This window comes from Sesamum indicum, linkage group LG8, assembly GCF_026168435.1.
Source record: "Sesamum indicum cultivar Baizhima isolate 11 linkage group LG8, ASM2616843v1, whole genome shotgun sequence".
Taxonomy (NCBI): Eukaryota; Viridiplantae; Streptophyta; class Magnoliopsida; order Lamiales; family Pedaliaceae; genus Sesamum; species Sesamum indicum.
Window position 1 is genome coordinate 22,324,333 of NC_142664.1, and position 23,042 is coordinate 22,347,374.

Genomic DNA, 23,042 nt, shown 5'->3' on the forward strand with positions numbered 1-23,042 from the left:
ATGAAATTATAAATCATTATTAACTGATTTTATCTTAACTGAGCAATATACCAATTCGATTAATATAATAGTACATCAATATAATAAAGAATAATAAAATAAATTATAAAAAAAGTTCATATAAAGTTAAACAAATACTCATATATTTGAGCGGCGACTCAAACTCATGACACCAAATTTGATCAAGAATTTTAATATTGTAATAAAAAATTTGTTTAAATTACAAGAAGCTCATTTGATGTTTGTCTTAATTATAAATACGTCTTGTTGTATAAAAAATTACAAATACCCATAATTTTAATGGGTTGTTCAATAATTAGTCCAATCCGTTAGATTTTCATCAATTTTATTATGTGTTGAACTGACTCAAATGTCATTTTAGACTATGAATTGCAATTTTATATATTCTTTAAATTGTTTAAATTTTTCTGTGGACTAAGTGGACGACATTTTATATTTTTCCAACCCACCTTGTCCAATTGTTTTTACAATTGTGTTTTATCTTTTTTAAAAAAGAAAAAAAGTACATCAAAGACAGATTTGATAATTTCATACCTTCATCCGTGAATTATGTAATTTTATCAGATATCAATGATATATTGGTAATTTCACAATCAATAAGAAATATTCATAATTATTCAAAATTTAAAAAAAATCTTATAATCTATCCAAAAAATGTGTGGTATTCCTTATATAATTTAGCATTTTGATTAATTTAAAGCTAAACAAAAACAGACGTGGAATCACACAAAAGTGTGATATAACATCCGCACCAAGAAATACCTATATGAGTAAAGAGACAGAAGGGGATAATAGACATTTCTTGAAAAGATACTCTCAACTTGATAGAACAGACTCAAAAACATGCAGAAATTGTTAAGAATTTGAATAGAAGCAAGAGTTTTCTTTACACAGTCTGCATACCAAGTGAAAGACAAGGAGAGAATCCAGACAAACACATTAACTTAAACACTACAACTTACTTAATATTCCACCAAAGTGGAATTACAACACCAGCAGTCTTACAAAAGTCCATGCCTATTAAACATGTTTGCCTTTATGAAACAACACACAGAAAGATTGAAATTTTCCTGGTTTTTATGAGAGATCATGATCACAGTTCGATCAGTCGAATGCTTATCATGGCAGCCAGCCTGAGATGTAGTTGTTATTCACACTAGGCCCGGCTGCTGCAACTGTTATTGGATCAGGCTGGTACCTGTAATTCAATGGCTTCATCAGTGAAAAATGAATGGAGATACAAACACACAAACGTACAACTTAGTTACTGTCCTTATTTCCTCGTTTAGCATGTAAGATGAACTAGGGAATGCATCGATCAGTACTGGTGTAAGAATGAAAAGAAAAGGGCAGTGTGACTTCTTGAACTTTTAGGAGAAGGGCAAAGCGAGACAGGTTGATGCGGGAGGCACTGAGCTTCTTTTTTAAGAAAATTCAGAGATCGTATTGCTATTTCTTGTTTTTGTTCAAAGAGGAACCCGTTTCTCGTTTCTTGTACATTTTATCCTACATTAGAGGGCTCAGGTTGAAGAAAATACTGTCAAGAAAATGATCAGATCATTGTACATGCAAAAGGACTGTTTCTTTTATGAAAAGGGTTATGATCATGATCTTTTTATTGTCAGAGATCGATCGTAGAGGGCTTACCCAATTTGCAGAGTGGGTTCGCAATCGAGAGGATGAAAAAATCCGTCAGGCTGAGGCTGAGCTGCTCGTCCGTAGCCCACGTCCTGAGCATTTGGGTTCCACTGGAGACTTACTTGACTTCCTTCTATCAACTGCAAAAAACCAGCCAAGAATCACTTCTTACATTCCCACACAGTCCTAGTTTAATAACTCCTATACGCTATTCACAAATCTTGGAACTAAATGCTGATCTGCAGCAGCTGCAAAACTCCGTTTCCGGCTTATAAACACTGCTGCAGTAGAGTCCAACGACACCCATTGGGACCGTTAACGGTTGCTGATCACATTCTATATTCATTGTTGCGTACGGATAAAATATGTATACCCGTTGTTTCAAACTCCTGTTAGCTTCATTGAGAGCATGCTCCTAAAACAACCAAAACAAAGATAACATAAAATGAAGTGTTAACGTAAGATAAAGCGGAATATGGAGTTTCGGTATATGTACCTTTCTCTGAAGATCTGTGAGAGTGTCCAGCATAGCTTGAGTCTGAAAAATGGAAATGGTTAAGCCAATCTGCACCTAAACGTTTCTATCTAAGTTGCTTAATTATATGTGCTTAAAGGGTCTTCAAGAACGAGATCGTCTGTTTAAGAACATTGCGGTGCTTTGGTAGAGTTGTGCAACAGCTGCATTGCAGCTGAGGTGAAACAACAGTGCAAAGTCATGCCAAGGATTTACCAAGGTAAAATCTAAGAGAATGTCGAACATGTGGTGGAATTCTTGCAACATAGAAACCAAAGGAAAGAAAGAAACATAGAATACATCTCAAACACAAAAAAATAGGAAAATATGTAAGAAGGTTTCTGCAGTTGTTTCCATAAGTTTCATTTTATCCCCATTCATGTCTATGCATGTCTCCTCAAACTTCAGCAGTAATCTTGTTATTGCTTTTATGTACATATGATTTTAGTTTAGTTTTCTCAAGTGTTTCTTCAGAAATACAAGTAAATGCTGAATGCTATGCTTGACATGCAAGTGACCACCACAAAGTCACATGCAGCTACGTATTTGAGGCTTCATTGTAATTTTGGTCTTGTAATTATATACGCTGACGTTTTGATTCTATAAAATTAGGGATTCATAACTAATGTGGACTTTTCAAAATCCAAAGTCGAACACTTCATGTGTTTTGGCTAATTGTATTCCACATAGGCGTGAAGTGTCCTATCTCGAATATTTGAAAGTTCATGTCAACATATTTGATTGTAAGATTGTAAAATCCAAAATTCCCAAATCAAAGATCAATTTCCGGCCAATTTGTACAATTTCCTATAAAATTTATCCTCAATATGCATTTTTTTTCCTTAATTAGTGCTCTAAATTGCCAGTCTCTATCTTCAGAGGACTAAAAATGCCATTAAACCCTATTTTGGCATAACTGAAATTACACTTAGGCAGTATATATAGTATAAAGTATCATTTTAACAACCATCTAGCAAAAAGGACAAACTCATCTTGTTGCATGTTCACCAATCAAATACAGCTACCTCCAAAAGTCCAAGCAAAACGTTCATAATATATTAACGTCCATCAGACATATATAACGAGGACTGGTACGTACGCAAAACTGAATATATATGTTACTGATAAACAAAATAAGAACAAGTACGTACCCGTGTTGATCTGATCTGCTTCAATGACATATCAAGTTGCCTCTCAAGTGACTCAAGCTCCTTGCTGTTCAGAGGACCAAGATCCTCACCAAGAAGATTCCTGACAACATAGTAGCAACCAAATTAAGACATGCATGCACGACTTGTAGCTACTTTGCTCAAACGTTTGTATATGTTTCCTCAATCCATTCATGTACATGCCAAACCTTTGAGAACGCTGTAAGGCTTCGTAGCGTGCTTTAAGCTTCAAATATTCCTGCTGACTGCTCAGTTCCTACAAACATGACATCAAGAATACTCACACATCATATGTATATCAATTGAAATGTATTATCAATTTCATCCTTAATGATTTCATAGCTTTGAATTTCAAGCTTACAGCAGCCCTGATAGCCTATTGGTGCTTTTGTGATACATTGACAAAACTACCCCTATTTAAAAAGATAATACCGAATTAGTTTTTTTCTCCTTTTTCCACTAACTTCTTTATTTGTTTAATTTTTCCCTCCCTTATCTCTCATCTCAATTTTCTCATCAAATAGGTTCTATTTTTTTCCATCTTCTATTTGTTTTTATTATTTGTACTTAATCATTATTTTATTTATCATAAATCAATGTACGCTTAGATAATTCAAAAAATATTTGGTAACAAATTCTAATAAATATCTATACTTTTAAATTTAGAAAAGCACACGCATCGAGACGTTGCTGGTTAGAATTAGATGGGAGTATAAAACATTAAAATTACAGAGATCAACTATAACTTTTGAAAACTTAAAGTGAAGGAACTATTAAAAGTAGATTACTTAATATTAAAATGACTTTTTTTTTAGTTTGCATTTGAATCGAAGAAATTTCAAATCCTTCATAATAAATTCTTTAAATTTATTTAGATAATTCTAAATTTAAAAGATTTCAAATCTTTCATTAATTCTAATTTTAAATTGGGTTTTATTGAATATTGATGAATTTCGATTCTTTTCAAGTGGAGTTATATCAAAAAAAAAAAAAAGAAAATTCAAATCCAACCATCCAAAAGTACCCTTATATTAATTAATGGTTGAAGAAGATTTCACTTTAATAAATAAACAATAATTCTCCGTACTGCATTTTTTCGGTTTATCATTTATGATTACAAGATAAAGTTCTTGAGGAATGGAATAAACTGAGAGATTTTGGGAGAAAAATATGCCAAACAAAGATTATGTGCTTGTGATGAAAAGGAATGTATTATTTTCATGCCAAAGTTAGTTAAAAATAACATTGTTTCTATTTCTATATTAATTGGGTTTTAATAATCATACATATCCTATTTTTGTTCCCATATCATCTCATGATTTCAATTGTTGCAAAATGAATGTTTGAAATTAAAAATAATATTATAATTTACATCAAGTTAAAAAGACCACAAAGAAAGATTAAAAAAGATGAAATTATATTTTTCATTATGTTTACACTTTATTGTATTAAATTCTTACTATGAATAATAAGTTGCATGTTAATAGTAATCTTAAAAGTTCCTACACCAAGAAAATATTTTATCCAAATGGATACATTTATTATTTCAACCTAATCTTCTATCCTCTATATAAAGAAAATACTATTTCTTTTTTCTTTTGTTTTGTTTTGGGGGTGGGGGGGAACAAACACAAATTTTTATCACATTTGAAAATTTGAAGAAAATGAATCATGCAACTTATTGGTCTTAAATCTTCCCATTTCATGAATCTCTTCCGATCCTTTTCACTGTCTAATTTTTAGGATATATCTACATTATTGATTCATATTAGTGTGACCACGTGCATTATCACCATAAGATTTTCAGTCACCGGAACATGATATACTAAATTTCTGCAACCGAGTGCGGGGAGACGCCAACACAAATTTCGATCACATTTGAAAACTTGAAGAAGATGAAATTATGCAACTTAATTTAGGCAAGTTGCAGAAAATTTTACTACTATAACATGTTCCGCTTGCTGGAAGTCTTATGGTAATAATGCATGTGGAGCACTAATATTAACCAATAATGTAGCCAACAAATCCTGAAAAATTAGACAGCTAAAATTTCGGAAAAGATGCATTTCATTAAAAGATTTAAGACCAAAAAGAGGTATGTATATATATAAAACACCCAATTAATAGCAGGATAGAAACAGTTGAAAATAGTACCATATATGTACTGTCTTATTTAAGACAAGTATAGAGGTTTTAGGTTTAAAACTTTCCTGTCAAGAATTATGGGCTTGCTGAGTTATTTTAACTAACTTAACATGAAAAAGGAAACATCCCTTTTCATCACCAGCCAGAATCCTTGATTCACATATCTTCCTCCCAGAATCTCTCCGTTTCTTCCATTTCCAAGAATTTTATCGTGTAAGAATCGTACATGACGGAACCTCAGTTTTTCTATCTGTGCTGAAGTTTATGAGGGCATCATCATCTGGTATGATCATGATATAACCTTCATGTTTTCTGTACATAAGGGGTTCTCAACCTGCTTTCCATGTTGATATTTGCCATTGCTTTTCTCATCTCTTAATTTGTAGCTTGTTACTTTTGTCAGCAGTTCCAGAAGTTCTTGGTAAGATATGCTGTTGTTTTCCTTAAAATTTGATGTTTTCTCACAATTCACATGTTTTTCTGTTTATAATCTTGAATCTTGATCATATGTTCTTTCTAGCCGTATTTGGAACGAGTTTTCACTCAAATATTGCTGTTTATGACTTGTTTTTGAACTTTTACTTCATGTTTCTCCAAAGGGTTATCCCCCGAATTTATTTTCTTTTGATCTTTAGGACAAAGAATCAGATATCCTTTATGTTGTAAGGATTTCAGGAAAATAGTAAAACTTGTCTTAATTTGGTTTTTATCTTTGATCTTCTTGTTTGAATGAAGGATGAGTTACAATACTCATTCCGTCTTAGAATGGAAGAAGAGATGCTGAGCATGATTTCCCATGCAAAACTGAATATGAATGAAGAATCATCCGACTCTAATTGTAGCATCTACGTCACAAATGCGTGCAAGCGTTCTAGAGTCGAGAGGTTCAAAGGAGTCGTCCCTCAACAGAACGGACATTGGGGTGCACAGATATACGCAAACCATCACCGTGTATGGCTTGGGACGTTCAAATCAGAGATCGATGCTGCGATGGCCTATGATAGCGCAGCCATCAAGCTTAGAAGTGGAGATACTCACAGAAATTTTCCATGGACTAATATCAGCATCCAAGAACCAAAGTTCCAGAGCCATTTTACCACTGATGTAGTTTTGAACATGATAAGGGACGGTTCGTATCCTGCAAAGTTTGCCGATTTTCTAAGGAGCCAACGAGGTGAAATAGAGATAGGCTTGAACCTATCATCGTTCCACGGAGATGGGCAGTTTTCTTGCAATCTACTTTTCCAGAAGGAGCTAACTCCAAGTGATGTTGGCAAACTTAACAGGCTCGTAATCCCCAAAAGATATGCCGTTAAGCATTTTCCCAACGTGCCGGATCCTAGCGATTATAGCCTGGATATTGCTGGAAGAGTAGACGAAGTTCAGCTTGAATTCTACGATAGGCAGATGAACTTGTGGAAATTCCGGTATTGCTATTGGAAGAGTAGCCAAAGTTTTGTGTTCACAAGGGGCTGGAATCGGTTCGTGAAGGAAAAGAGGTTGAGAGCGAACGACACCATAGCTTTCTATATGTACGAGAGCAGGGATGGAAGACGTTTTGGGCAATCGTTTCTAGTCATTGATGTAGCCAGCAAAGACGAGTCGAGGAACGACAACAACACGAAAATGGAATTGGGAAGAGTAACTAATAACTCTGACGAAGTTAAACAAGACAAAGTAGAGAACGGAAATCACAACTCCTTTGTGGAAATATTAACTTTACAAGCTCCGAGCAGTGACACAAAAGGTTTTAGGCTTTTCGGAGTCCAAATAGACTAAGTTTGAGGGCTAATTCCTCCTTATGCTTCCATTTCTTGTTTTCATGGATCCAAACTATGGTGAATTGAACTCATCTAACTCTTTTCCATGACTAACTCACTAGGTTAATTTAACGTTTACTTGCCAAAATAGTTTCTGAGCAAAGTGTTGTTCAATCAATCAAACAAACATATCTGCTCGAACACAGACAAGATTTCTATGCCTCAGAATGTAATGAATTCTTTTTGGTTTTTAGTTTTTAGTTTTTCCAAGCAAACGAAATGTGAAAATCATCATTATTGAAGAGTTTAGGAAATACCAGCGCTTCCCTTGTGGATACATTTGTCTGATCTGGAGCTCCATAGTTGCATTTCTGATACCTCTCCAGTGTCTTGAGCATGCTGACAAAGTAACACAAGAATTTGCAGTCAAATTATATATTACATACAGAGGAAAAAAGAGAGTATTAATATCAAGAATGTAACTAATTTTTGCTTGTTAGTCATGCTTTTGTCTTATCAAATCTTTCTTTTATCAGCAATCTATGAAATTCATCCCAAGACACACAAAAGAGAAAGTGTTTGTAATATCCCTAAGATAATTGCAGAGATATGTCAATTTTAGAACATATAAATCAAGAACCAGCAATATTGTCCACAGGTAACTAGGTAGCAACTCTTTTGATTGTATTGTCTGGAGTTTACTTCTCTTGCAGCTTTGACATATAGACAAGTAACAGTAAAAGCCCTTAATCATGAGATGGAATCAAAAACCTCACTGGATATAATTACTGCTCTGGATCAAAATAACAATTAAAAAAAAACTTTAAATAAAAAGCAAAAAAAAAAAAAAAAGAAATTTGAGTTTAAAGGGCTGATTTACAAACAAAGTCTAATTTGAGTCCAAAGATCTGGAGATCAGTGATGAAGAGAGAGGAGTAATTCAATTGTCAAAACAAACCCTAATTGCTGGGAAAGCAAATCCAAGATCCCCAAACAACCCCCCAAGAAAAAAGAAAATGAAGACTTACACATACATAGAGAAGCAAACAGGCTTAATAATCTCTATCAGCAACAGATTTATGAGCTGAGGAACATCCAAACATAATTACTTCTTTTGTGAAAAAACTTGGAATTTTCTCACAAAAGAGAGAAAGTTTGAGTTCTTCATTCTTACTTCAATTTGAAGATACTTGATTGGAACACTAAAGTGAAGATAACTAGTGAAGAACAGAGATTTTTCACCCATGCTGCTAGCCAAAGGAATAAGAGAAATTTGAAGAATAACCCAAAAGAAAAAGAAAGAAAAACAAGAAGAAGAAGAAGAAGAGAAAATGATGAACAAAAAAAAAACCCTAAAATGTTGGGATTTTGACCAAAAAACCTCAACCCCAATGATATTACTGATCCCTCGAAGAAAAGATACAGAAGCTTTGCTGAATCAAGATGACTTTGTAGCATGACAATGGAAATTAATGCTTCTTCACTACTCAAGAAAGTTAACAAAAACGAAGAAGAAAGATCAGAGATAGAGAGAGGAGAGAGAGAGAGAGAAAGAAACACTTGAATTTGCTCTAAGGCATGAAAAAAATACTAGATCGGATGTATTTCAACTGATCCTTTAGAAGTGTAAAAGAAAACAGGCCAAGGAGCTGCACGGCTGAAACACAGCACACACACAAAAACAAAGCTGCAGAAAACTCTACATGAATATAGAAATAATCTTCTTTTCATGGTTTCCTCTTGCAGATCTAACAAAACCCACAAGCACAGAGTCCTATACACCCCAAAAACAATCACTGAAACGGCAAAAAGATAATTTGCTTTACTGTGATGATCTCTTTCCCCTCATCCCCTCTCCCAAACCCATCAAAAAGATTGAATTTTTAGACCAGCCCAGATCTCAAAACAACCCACAAGAATCTTGAAACACAAACACAGAAAGAAAAAGAAGGAATCAAAAAAAAAGAAGAGAAATTAAGAACCCTAGTACCCTCCCCCCAACCCCCAATATCAAATATGCATGGATATAGCTATTACAAGGGGACATACAAGAAGGGCTTGGTGTTTGTTTGTTTTTATACCTAGAGCTACTGCAAAACTCGTACAGCTTTCCTCTATTGGAGAAGATAATCAGAGCAACCTCAGCGTCACAAAGAACAGAAAGCTCATAAGCTTTCTTCAAAAGGCCATTCCTTCGTTTTGCAAAAGTCACTTGCCTGTTGATCTTGTTCTCTATTCTCTTCAGCTCAACTCTCCCCCTTCCCATCTCTCTCTCTCTCTCTCCTCTCTCTCTCCTCACAAGAACACAAACAAATTTTTTTCTTTCTTTTGCGGTGCTTTCTAGTACCACCCTTTCTTTGTAAATACTTACAACAATATATATAGGCACATCTTATCACGTATGCATATATGTAAAGTCAGAGGAGAACAGTAGAAAATAGTAGTAGTTGTAGTAGTAGTATTATGAGCATACATACATATATATATACACACACACGAACACACACATATGATCCCAAGAGTTGATTTGCACAATTTAAACTAGTAGATTTCTTACATGACTTATTTCCTAAATCTTTTTTCTTTATGTGGGCTTGGAATTTTCTTTTTCTTTTTCTTTTAGGCCATTGTTGGGATGGTGAGGGTGTTGGTGGGGGCTGAAGAATTTTACAGCTACTCGGGTTATGATCCAACGGTGAATAAGGAGGAAGAACTTAAAGGGAGGACGGTAAAAAGCAGCCAAGATGGACGTACGAGGTGGATTATTATGGAGGGTAGGGTGGGTTGGGGGGTGGGGTAAACCTTAAAACTCATGAGTTATATCAATGCTGTGTGCCACGTGTCAATGTTTCAAGTGGTCTCAAGCTGAATAATTTTAGGGAAGGCACACTCATGCGACCAAACCTTAAAGAAGCTGAGAAATTTGTTTTGGTTAATGTTTTCTCAAATCCCAAAATTACCCCTGGTATTTCTGTCAATATCGGTTTGCCCTCTACGATATTTTTGGTGTTCTCTCTTTTTCTTTTCTTTTTTTTATAACATGGTACACCCAAAGTTCGAATACGAGACCTCTGATAGTGAAGTATTGTGTCGAACCAGCAAAATTACACTTTTAGTTCCATAAAATAAGAGTTCAACATTTTTAATTCTCTATTTTGAGGAATTTTAAAATGGTCTCAAAATCGAAAAAAACTCGGCGTATTTAATTTTATACTTTACGAAAATTTAAAAATGATCTCAAAATTAAACAAATTCAATATACTTAGTCCTCTATTTAATGAAATTTGTGGGATTAAATGTGTCGAGCTTTCTCAATTTTGAGACTATTTAAAAATTTCAAAGTAGAGAATTAAATATTTTCTAATTTTGGGATCATTTTCAAAATTTTCTAAAGTAAACAAAAAGTGTTAAACCCCGATCCTACCAGACTAAAAGTTTAATTTCACCATCCGAACATTGAGTTGTCCTCCCTAACTGTTTTATCATGCATACTTTGATGACACACATCGACATTATTCAATACGTATATTGTATGTGATCCTATTTTTAAATTATATTATTTTTTATTTAAAAACGAACACATGTATATCACGTGCCAATTGGTGTGAGATAATTAATGCGTAATACAAAAATATAATATAAGATCTACACCAATTGTGGAACCTTTAATTATCACACTTTTATTATCACATAATATCTGATTGACAAATATTTTTTAAAAAATTAAAAAATATAATTTTAAAGTGAGACGCATGTCAAGAACACACCAACGTGTGGAAACCAAAGTGGGTTTACAATTTATTCACTTTGACTTTTGGGTATGAGAAGAGAACGCGAAGCTCTTTCACGCGTACTACAACAAAAGTTCACTGATAAAATATTAACTGATATCCAATTTTAATTATTATTAAAATTAAATTAAATGGTAATAATTTTGATCTTGCTATAATATAATTATTAATGATAAAAATATTGTACATATAATGTATGCATAAATAATTAATGATATATTTATAATAACAATTTAATAATAAACAGATATAGTAATAAAAAATAATTATTATCACTTAATCGTCATTATATATGTATCATTAATTGCTTGGATAGCCACAATTTGAGCACTCATTATAATAAAAAATAAGTACGCACTTTTAAATAAGAAACCTTTTGTATACCTTAATTTAAGAACTGAATTTGACAAATCTGTAAGTTTGCACCAAATTGGAGCCTAACTAAAATTGCAAAATGGTTTGGAAGATATATAGGGGAAAAAATGCAATTCTGGCCATATAATTATATGGGTGACACTTTTGGTGGTCTTCGATTTTGAATATGTAATTAAAGACTATAATTAAAAAATAATAATATATTTAATTAGTCCAAACATCGCGAAAAAGGTTATATTCGTCGAAAATTAGTGTATGCTTAGCATGAATCCCTTTAATTTAGGGATTTAATTTTTTCAAATAGTTTTGCTAATGTGATATATATTTTTTGTCCTGATGACATTTGGACTAAATGCGCTAATCTTTTTTTCAGTTATAGTCCTCAATTGCAAATTCAGAATGGGAGAGAACTCAAAGTGCATCTCTATAGTTATGGGATTTTTCCATTACATTCTTTGCGCAAACAGTTTTAGAGGAAAATGCTTCATCAACAAAATTGGCCCGAAAAAAAAAAAAAAATTTCCTCGCGTCAAGTATGTGTTAATTTTTTATGATATGTGGATTGAATGTACTGTTTGTTTTAATATAATCCACAATTGCGAATTCAAAATCAGAGAGGACCAAAACATACAATCTTTCCTATTATTATAGGACTAAAATTACATTTTTTCCGAACTATTAACATTTTACTAATTTATTTCATCACTAAGTATATAGTTAAATAATAGAAGCCATATCTATTAATTAGTGAAATACCTATACTAACAAAATAATATATAAATATTGCGATGACAATTATATATATTCATTGTCGACGTTACATTATCACATGTCTCACTAATAATTATATATAGTGATTACTTTAACACAAATATTGTATCATTAATATTATTGCTAATGACAACTTCTAAACAAATGTTATCACTACTAAAATTAGGGTAAAATACAATTTGTCCCGCTACGGGCCCCTAAACTATATTTGATATAACATTTATCTCTTTAAATTAATAGATATAATACTTATCTTCTTGATTGGATAAAAATGCCCCTCATGTCTTGAACAATTATATTATTCTCAATATATTTGAGAATCATCATCAAATTATTTTTTAATTAATTTTTTTTATTAATACGTGAAGAGTTTAAATTAAAAGTAGACTATAAATTAATATATACAGTAGATAGACAACAAATATAATATAACCAACAAACCCATATATGCTTTTTAAAATAAATTTTGAAATATATATGCTTAATTAACCAAAAGTTAAATATTTTTAGAAAAAATAAATAAATATATTTTATCATATTTTCTAAAGAAAATATATTCAAAAAATCGATATGTAATTACTCATTCTTATCCAAAAATATAACTACATTTTTTTTTCATGAAATATTTTTGTGTATTTATTGTACTCATTCATTACTTAACTTTGAATCTTTAAACATAATAAAATTTGATCTATTTAACTCACTCAATATATTTTACTTTATTATAATTAAAAGATATTTTATCCGAATACGAAAATTTTAATTAAACTTAAAATAAAAATTTGTTAAAAAAATTCTTTGAACTAAATATATATATAATATAAGAACAATATTGTCCAAAAATTAATTATAGGGATAAGTATTATATCAGGAATAATTCAGAAAATCAAAATGTATTTTACCCTTACAATTATGAAAATCATTAATACACAAACTGTACACATATCTGAAGATCGATGTACGTTTCATATATGAAAAGTACTTTCTTACTTGAAAAAGTTAGGATCTACGAATCAGAAAACGGTATATAATTAACCATAATAATAAATCGAAAATGTTGTCCTCTATACGGTATTTGGTCCACAATAAGGGTACAAGAGCGAGCGGTCCATATATATATTTTGACATTGATGTTTAATTGGAGTTGTCGTCTTCATACTAAAATTGTGAAAAATGAGGAAAACGAACTTGCTTAAGAAAATATCTAAGTAAAGCATTATTTGGTGGTAGGTGAGGCATAAACTATGCTTCGGACAAGCTTGTTAATGAAGCATTGCTAGGAAAAACAGTACAAAGTTAATATATATGTAGAAAGTACATTTTCAACGAGAAGTTTTTACGTGTAATAAGTACAGATGTTGAAAGAACGATCGGTCGATGATTTTGACCGATTAAATTGTTAATTCCTTATCGAATTTATGAATGGACTATACGAGATAAATATGTAATTATGTCGAAAAATAAGTCACCCTCTTATACTCTTTTTAACTTTATTTATCAATAGTTTTTTTACTTTGTGCAAGATTAGTAAATGTTTTGTGTGGGAATTTTTGGAAATGCAAATGGAAATAATACATAATCAAATTTGATCAAGACAAAAAGTATGTGATTAACAAGCAACGAAGCAATGATCAGTAACAATTTAGCAAATACTAGTCGTTGTGACACATTGTTTCTATGTGCATATAATAAATTTTTTTACGCTTTAAAATATATTATAAATAAGAGTGAAATATATACATCAGTACATTAAATTAATAAAAAAAAAGAAAAAATAATAATAATAATTTATCAATTAACGTAAATTTTGAGAAGTTGAATAAGTTAATTATTTTATCATGAAGGCATTTTTTACTTCATAAAAATTGGTGCGACAGTATCATTCACTGCAGTTTGTGAGTGTGGAGGGACTTTTTTTTTTTTTATATTTGTATAGATTACTGTATTTAATTTTCCTCTTTCATTTTTCCTTATTCAAAGAAAATTTATCTAAGGTAATTTGTCGCTTTTACTTTTTTCTGAAAAAAGGGATAAATTATAGCTATCTTTTATGAAATAAGAAATAACTATAAATACCTCATTGTTGTTTCGAAATTACAAATACCCCCATCAAGTTAAAAATAATTATGTAATTTCTATACGGTGAAGTAAATTTTACTATTTTATCCTCACTGATTTTTCTTTTTTTTTTTTAAAGAAAAAGGTTTGAAAAAATATATAAAAAAAATTGAAAGTGAGTAAAGTAAATAGTCGATAGGACATATTAGCCCATAAAAATATTTTAGATAATTTTAAAATATATTAACTATAATTCATAATTCAAAAGGGCATTTTGGTCAATTCACCACAAAAGTTCGATGAAAATTTAAGAGAAATTAACAAAATGAATTCATTATTAGATGCACGTTACAATGAGGGGGTCTTTTATAATTTTCTGAACATGAGAAGGTATTTATCAAAACTTTAAGTGAAGTGATTATAATTTACCCAAAAAAAAGATATAACCTAAATATATTTTGTTTAGACAAGGGAAATAACCCAAGAAATGAGTAATTATCGATCTCTTATCATGCAATTAGGGGAAATAGTATTTTTTTTTCTCCAATATCTCTTGTAGGGTCAGTATACTTTTTCGTCTTATTAGTTACGAAATTCTCATTAATGTTACAATAAATTATGAAAAATTTCACATTTAATCCTTTGATAAGATTTTATTAGTATTTTGATGAAAAAATGTTACATGATAAGCAAGAGGCTGTCATTTAGAAGACCGAAGGGTTAATAGTCATGTGCTTAATTAGTACTTGAGTTTTTCTATCAAAATACTAATGAAATCTAAAAAAATTAAAAGTAGAATTTTTGTAACTTAAGGGACTATCATAAGAATCAATTAATTAACTAATGGGATGTAAAGTTTACTAACCTTAAAATGCAGAATGAAAATAGGCAAAATTACAAAATTAGTTTTGTATGTATTAGGAGGTGATAAAACTGGTCCCGTAATTATAGGATTGGCAATGTAGTCCTTTATGTTTTAAATTTATAGTAATTATGGTCTTTTCGATTAAATGTGATTGAAAATTAACTAATTAAATTGATATTTAAGGTTTCAGGCTTTCGGCTTACAAATGGACGTCACTTACATGTAGGATGTTAATGTGGCAAAAGACAGTTAACCACCATTCACCACCACCTCACGTCGGTCTTTGGAATTTATTTTTTTCTAGCAAGTCTCTGGCTACGCGCACCAGCATTGAACTCGTCGTCCGATGTTGATTCTGGCCCTATAGAATATGTTCTAATTGAAGTTCAAACCCGGCCCCAATTGCGGATTATAATTTTGCCCTTAAATTTAAATCTATTTTCTCTTTCTTCTCGATTCACCATCGACCAACTGACCTACTGTTCGAGACCATCACCAATCGACTCCCATCCTCTAGCAATTCGATTCCACCCAGGCCCATCCATTTTCATCCACTACCCAACCAATTCTCTTCGTCTTCATTTCAGCCACCTTTTTGCCTCTCTGTCACTTTTTCTCCGCCGTATCTCTACCGCCAGCAATCATCTTGCTGGCGGACCACCAGCCCTATGTTCACCTACCCATGGCACACACATCCCTCCAATCAGTTTCATCAACGGCACCGTCCACATCATGGCCTCCCCGTTAGTTGATTTCTTTGTTTCTTCTTTGTTTGCCATATCAGCATCCATGTGGGATGCGAACTGTGTAAGTGGGTCTATTTGTAACCAAAACCCTAAGTCCTAATTTAATTTGTTAATTTTCAATCACTTTTAATTGGAAGAACCAAAAATACTATAAATTTAAACCACAAAAACCTAAAATAGCCAACCCCATAATTACAAGACCAATCTTTGCCACTCCCCCAACGTACATAACTGAATTTGCAATTTTGCCTGAAAAATACAATTTCCACCATGCAACAACAAATAATTAATGTGGCAGCTAGACTATTTTAATGTGGAAGGAGGCATGTCTTAATAAATTAAGATACACTTAAAATGCAATTAGATACAATTGTGTAGAACTATATAGGAGCAAATAAGTATTATGTTTTTCTAGATTGGTAGAGTGGTTATTATATATATATATATATATTCGAACAAGTTGTTAAACGATGGGGACGATAACTAAATCAAGAATTAGCGACTGTATGGAAATTTATTACTTTATTTTTAGTGAAACGATCAGTACAGTAATTCTAATATCGTAATATCAACAAATCATTCATTTGATACACCAAATTAATTAGGATGTTGCAACTTGTTCTATACCATCAAGCATTTAAGCTTAATTTATTTAACTTGGGAGAAAACTTATTATTTAGATTTTAGAATATATGTCATCATGGGTAGGTTTAATATTTTATTTTGTTTATAAAAGCCTAATTTCTCTAATTATGTTAATTTGATGCCGCATAATCAACAGGGAAATTAAAGAAAAGGGTAAATTATATTTTGTCATTCGAACAATGGTCATTTTTATACTTTGTCACCGAATCTTTTTTTTTTTTTTGTCGATTTATCATTTCAACTTTATTAAATTTGCACTTTACTATATATGACAGTTTTTGTTGATTTTTCTGCTGGAAAAATATCACCTGTTGTGCATATGTAAAAAATATCACACCAAATAACCTTTAAATATCACATTTGCACTGCATGTGATATTTTTTGATAAAAATTTTGGTTGAAAAACAGTTATAAATGGCAAGTACAAAATTTTGTAAAGTTAAGATGATAAGTTGACAAAAAAAAAAATAGATACCAAAGTGTAAAAGTGATCATAGTTCGGATGGTGAAATGTAATTAACCCTAAAGAAAATATTTTTTTAATAAAAAAGTAAATAAGAATAGATATACATATTCTCATAAAATTAGCCAATGTAAAAATTGCATATTCAGTTGATTATTTTTTACCATTTTGTATGATGGGCAAATATTTTTTGGCCTTGTCTAAAAGTAAATGTGCATATCTTTTAGAAATTATATTTTTAGTCTCATTTATTATGAAATATTTTTAATTTTAATCCTAACTTATGACACTAAAAATACAATTTTTTCCCCATCTTTCACATGCTAGGAATATAGCTAGGTGCACTGAAGAATAAATTGGAAAAACTACAAGTTATTTCATGCTTCAGAATGGTACATATATATCTAACTAACTTTTTTTTTAATAAAAAAGATGTAATTTTAGTCCTGTAACTTATATATAGAGGGGATAATTTTGGTCCTATACGAATTAAATTTTCTCAATTTAGTCCTGCAACTATTAAAATTTTGGTAGTTTTAATCTTTTTTCGACCAATTTGATCGAAAAATTTGCATGTGACTTGCACATAATCACATTGAACTATAAGTTTAGTCCTGTAACTTAATTAGGAGGAAGTTGATATTTTTAATCTTGTAACTTAGTAAGGTTGACATTTTTAGTCTTGCACTGATCGATTGATTTATAGGACTAAAATTGCAACTTAGATATTCTGACCAAATTAATTAGCCAAGAAATGGACTAAATTTGCCAAAATTTTAGAGTTATAAGATTAAATTGTAAAATTTCAATTCATACAGAACATAAACTATCAGCCCTTTAAATTACAGAACTATATTATCATGTACCTCATTGAAATTTTAACTTCAACTTTAAACTGATGCACATAAATAAAATTATCACTAAAAATAATTAATAATACATTAACAATCAGGTCGCAAAAAATAATATATATATATATATGTCATTATATTTTATATTATATATGACAAATTATTGTTTGATATTTTATCATTAATTAATATAGTCTTTTGTTGCAGTGATAGATCACGATCTAGAAACTATTTTTCCGACCACATATGCTAATTATTCATTGCTTTTCATTTTCTTTTCGGTTGTACCAAAGTTATTATTCGATTTGTGGTCCAATATTTCTCTTATAGCACTAAAAAAAGATCCTCATTAAAAGAAAAGTAGCAGAAAAAATAAGCAACTTATCACAAAGTAATATTTCCTAGCAAGTTAACATGTCTTCATACATATGTAATTGTTTATTGGGGGGGTTTGTGGTGTTTCTCTTTTTGGTTAATAACTTCACATGGTAAGGCTGACAAAAGAAGCAAAAACATCACTTTCATTTATTTATACACATACATGATTGTTTAACATATAGTTACTCTTGAGGTAAATACAAATATTCTATATTTTCGTGAGTTACATATTAATTTTACTAATTACATAGTTACAGTAATTTTTATTTGTTGAGATGTTCTGTCGTTCGATTTATGAGGTTGACGTCTCATTACTAAAAGATTGCGGGTTCGAGTCTCGTAAATGTGGGAATATGTCTATTCTTATTAGTAGTTTATCAAACGTTTTCTTTTATTTGAATTCTCAAAGTATTGAATCAGTATTTGAATATGAAAGTATTGGTAAAAAAAAAAAGAAAGAGTGAAATTCATTTTTTAAAAAAAAAATAATGTGAGGTCTTCCTAAATAATCACATATGTTTTATTGTGGACAGTGAATGAAAACAAAGATAGAATTTTGTATGAATTAATCAGATATGTTTGGTGCTATGATCATAATATTTTGACCAGGTGATGACTCATATATACTACAAAGAAATAAGAAAATATTAGAGACAAAATATTAAGAGATGATACTAAAGTATCTGATTAAATGTATTTTTTTCTCGGAACTTATATATGTTATTTGGTATTTTTGTCTTTTCATTTTTTTGGAATAGTATTTTATCCTATATTTTTTAATTTCAGCCTTTTTGTTCGTCAAAGTTCACCTCCACCAATGAGAAAGGTGAATTCCGGCAGAAAAAGGACTGGAATTATAAATATTAAAAAAATACAGGACTAAATACTACTATAGAAAGTCAAAAGACAAAAATATTAGCATAAATGGACAAATAGGAAGAAAAGTCCCAATTTTTAAAATGTCATGTGACGGCACATGTGTTTTTTAGGCAAAAATGGTGAACTCTGGCGAGAAAATAAGTAAAATCACAGAAAGTAAAAATTAAAGATGTATGACCAAAATACTATCCTAAAAGTTTAAAGGACGAAAACGTTAAATAACTTAAGTTATTGAACCAAAAATGCATTTAAGCCTTAAAATATCTCAATAGTTATTTTCATAATTCTAATCATCACAATATTTAAGTAAATATTGTCACTATAATAATTAGTGACAAAATAAAATACTAAAATTGTCGCTAGAAATGATTTATGACATATGTATGTGATAATGGAGTGGCAACAAGTATAATTGTCACTAAATTATTATAATTATAGATGTGATATTAATTATTTATAATGACAATTTAATACATCGATTCTCGCAACTCACAATTATGGATACTGATAGTTGCTACACTTGGCTTCTGAATATACAATTTTTTGAAGATTTTTTTGAAAAAAAAATATTTTATTAGATTTAATATTTTAATATAATAAGAAAAAAGAAAAGATAATGTGTAAGATAGTTACTTTCTTTTCAACAACATATATGTATCTTTTTAGTATTCTGTGATAGAAGAACACTTTTTTTTTTAAATTTATATTTCTATAATTATTTCTTGAGATTCTCCATGAGCTTGATTTTTTACTTGAGTATATCAAACTTTAATTAATGTATTAAGGAGAAATAGCATTTTTTAGTTTTATAAATTAGGCTAATATCACTTTTGATCCTATTTATTACGGGATTAACACTTTTAGTTTCATAACTTATAAAACTTACCACTTTTGGTCCTCATGCACTTTTCCTATCTACAATTTAACGAAAAAGGTCACGTGCCTAGCACATTGCTGTTAAGTATTTTTTGTTGGAGGAATAATTGACCTTTTTTCCGATAGTAGCACATTGTTGTTAAGTATTTTTGTTGGAGGAATAATTGGCCTTTTTTCTGATAGTAGCACATTGTTGTTGAAGGTTCATTTAACCTACTTGATTCACTTGTCTAAGATATGATTCTTTGTGTTGCTTCTGCTAGGCTTCAACTTATAAAAAATATGGAAAGTATATGATTCAATTTTTCGGAGAGAATAGAGAAATCGTTATGTTTTTTGCTCTAATTTTCTTTAAAATTTATTTTTTTTCCTCAAATGTAGTTATATTTTTCCTCAGAAATGGTCCCAAACTGGAAAACAAACCAATATTTTCTCCAACAAAAAATACTTAATGATCACATGATAGGCACACGTTTTATACTTTAATTATAGATTAAAAAGTAGATGAGGACCAAAAGTGACAATTTTTGTAAGTTACGGGACTTTATAAAAGTGCTAATTCTATAACGAGTGGGACCAAAAGTAAAATACAAAACGGACCTAATTTATGAACCAAAAATATTATTCTTTCTCATGTATTAAAGTGTGTCCCATATATTATTGTCACTTAAATATAGAGAATTATAAGCAGAATTGGTATTTTCACATATATTCTTCCTGTCAACTTTTTATAAGCATTTAATCTAATTTTTTTTCCCAAACACGTAACTCTTACATATGATTAACTTTGGGGCTAGTTCTTAAATTATTTTTAAATAATATGTGCAAACACACGTATATTTCTCAAACAAATGCAAATGTGTCTAAATCACACATACGAAATACAATTTATTATTTTTTAAAAAAATAAGAATATACATAAAAGATATGTTGTTTTTGTATTTCACACGCAAAAGCGTAAAAATTTTATGATCTTGTGTAATACATTTATTACATGAAAAAGACGGACAATGAGATTGTTCTCCTAGTCCATGACGTAATTCACATAGAAGGTTTTTTCGTGTGCTTATAAGTATTTTACAATTTACACAAATTTCTAACGTACTGTAAATTTTTTAATTCAAAATAATTGATAGAATTTTATAAATAAAATGTTTGGAATTTCACAAACCCATCCAAAAGGGCGTAAAGAGCTATCAACTTATTTGTGAAACTTCGGCAATTTCCTTTACTTCTAACTATATAAATTATAAGAACTGGGCTTACTAATATCTTACAAACCTCTGACCTTATTTTTTCAAATATATCAAACATTTTATATTTGGGATACTTACGTCGCCCTCTATAAGATTTAGTCTAGTTACATGTGAAATTTTTTGTAATTTGAAAAATTACATCTATTATTTCTGGCGTTTATTTTTGGTCAATAAATAGATCCATATTAGTCAAAATCATGAAATTTACCGATATAGCAAAAACAAAAATGAATAAAAATTCATATTCACGAAATTTATTTATATCATTAGTTCATTGTAGGTCAAACATGTCTTTCCTGACCAAACTATCCTCATACATATTTATACGTTAATTCATGTGCGGAGGTACATTTTCACTCTTATAACAGTAGTTTTGTCAGGAAAAATTTGTTTGATCAACAATAATCCAGGGTAAATATAAATTTTTATTTAATTTTTTTTCCTAATATCAGTAAATTTCGTGAATTTTAACTAATAGATGGATCTATTTGTTGGACGTAAATAAATATTATATAAGGATACTAGATGTAATTTCTCAAACCACAGGAGATTACGTGTAATCATACCAAAACCTCAAGAGAAGGCAACATAAATATCCCTTCATATTTATAGCATCGACCTCGTGATTAAAATAAACACAACTATATATATATATATAATAAAAAAAACACATATATTAAAAACTTTTAAAAGATAAATTTAAGCCTACACCATTTATAGTTTAACTATGAAGACTCACATACATAAGATGTGTACAAGAAAGTAGGGAGACAAATGTGAAGTAAAGCACAAGAGTGAGTTTAACTTTAGTTGCAATAGGGTAGATGGAGAAGATATACATACATACATATATTCCTCTCATGAAATAGAGTGGGGACAGAAATGAATGGCACATGGTGTTCACCATATACAGCTAAAACCTCAAGACTGTACTCTGGGCCAATCCATTGCTGCATGCAGAGGTCTAAACCCCCCCCCCCCAGCCCCCCTCCTGCAGCATGCATCTGCATATATGTGCAGTAGGATTCATATTTTGGGTCAGCCACCAAATTTGGAAGCACACCGCCAAAAAGAAGTGTTATCAGAGTTACTAAAATGGTATCTGTAGCAACTTTGGATCACTTGTTCCTCTCCCTTCCTCCAAAGTTACTTCTTACAGTTTCCTTCTTCATCCTCAACTTGTTCTTCCTCAATTTCAAGAATCATTAACTCTCACTGGAAAATTTATCTTGCAAGTTTGATGATTGATTGTTGTAAAAATCGAACTCACTATAAAAAAGAAAAAAAAAAAAGAAGGGATTATTCTTAAGATATTATTAAAGGAAAAATACAATTTTGGTACTGTAATTTTGGAATTTGCACTTTTGGGCTTCTTCGATTTTGTATTCGCATTTGAGGACTATAATTAAAAAACAACAAGACATTTAGTCCAAATATCATTGAAAAATGCTAAAAAGGCCGGAAAATTATAAATTCTCAAATTAAAAAGGTCTCGTACGTACCAAGCATGAGCTAGTTTCTAGGAACTTAGCATTTTCAAGCGACTTTCAGACTAAATGTGCTAATTTCTTTTAATTATAGTCCTCAAATGCGCTAAACTGCCACTCCCCATATATTAATTATATGACCAAAATTAATTTTTTCGCCCCATATTACAAACTATGGTAGTTTAAAATTATGATAAATGACTACTGTTGACCATACAACCAAACAATTTAATATTCAATATTTACTATGATTTAAGCTATTTTAATCAGAGTATTTTGTGTCTAAAGGACATATTTATCATGATTTTTTAACTATAGTACTCAAAGAAAACACAATGGTTAACAGTTGTTAAT

At 30.5% G+C, this 23,042-nt stretch overlaps 2 protein-coding genes across 2 annotated transcripts; one reads left to right on the plus strand and one right to left on the minus strand.

Moving 5' to 3' along the window:
* Positions 1–865: 865 nt before the first annotated feature.
* LOC105168438 (agamous-like MADS-box protein MADS4) lies at positions 866–9,642 on the minus strand. Its single transcript, XM_088883055.1, has 8 exons — positions 9,329–9,642; positions 7,565–7,646; positions 3,531–3,598; positions 3,325–3,424; positions 2,156–2,197; positions 2,033–2,074; positions 1,669–1,799; positions 866–1,219 (listed from the first exon to the last, which is right to left on the minus strand). The coding sequence occupies exons 1-8, from the start codon at positions 9,511–9,513 to the stop codon at positions 1,141–1,143; spliced, it is 729 nt and encodes a 242-aa protein (XP_088739181.1). The 5' UTR covers positions 9,514–9,642; the 3' UTR covers positions 866–1,140.
* On the plus strand, positions 6,253–7,266 carry LOC105168437 (AP2/ERF and B3 domain-containing transcription factor At1g50680-like). Its single transcript, XM_011088522.3, has one exon. The coding sequence runs from the start codon at positions 6,253–6,255 to the stop codon at positions 7,264–7,266; it is 1,014 nt and encodes a 337-aa protein (XP_011086824.2).
* Positions 9,643–23,042: the final 13,400 nt, after the last annotated feature.

What these genes read in the sequence shown, in the direction of transcription:
- LOC105168437 (XM_011088522.3), top strand. Translation starts at nt 6,253, where the DNA reads ATGGAAGAAGAGATGCTGAGCATGATTTCCCATGCAAAACTGAATATG.
- LOC105168438 (XM_088883055.1), bottom strand. Translation starts at nt 9,513, where the DNA reads ATGGGAAGGGGGAGAGTTGAGCTGAAGAGAATAGAGAACAAGATCAAC. An exon ending in TATCCACAAGGGAAGCGCTG is followed by an intron (nt 3,599 to 7,564) that starts GTATTTCCTAAA and finishes TCATGTTTGTAG; the next exon opens with GAACTGAGCAGTCAGCAGGA. An exon ending in AGCAGATCAGATCAACACGG is followed by an intron (nt 2,198 to 3,324) that starts GTACGTACTTGT and finishes TCCATTTTTCAG; the next exon opens with ACTCAAGCTATGCTGGACAC.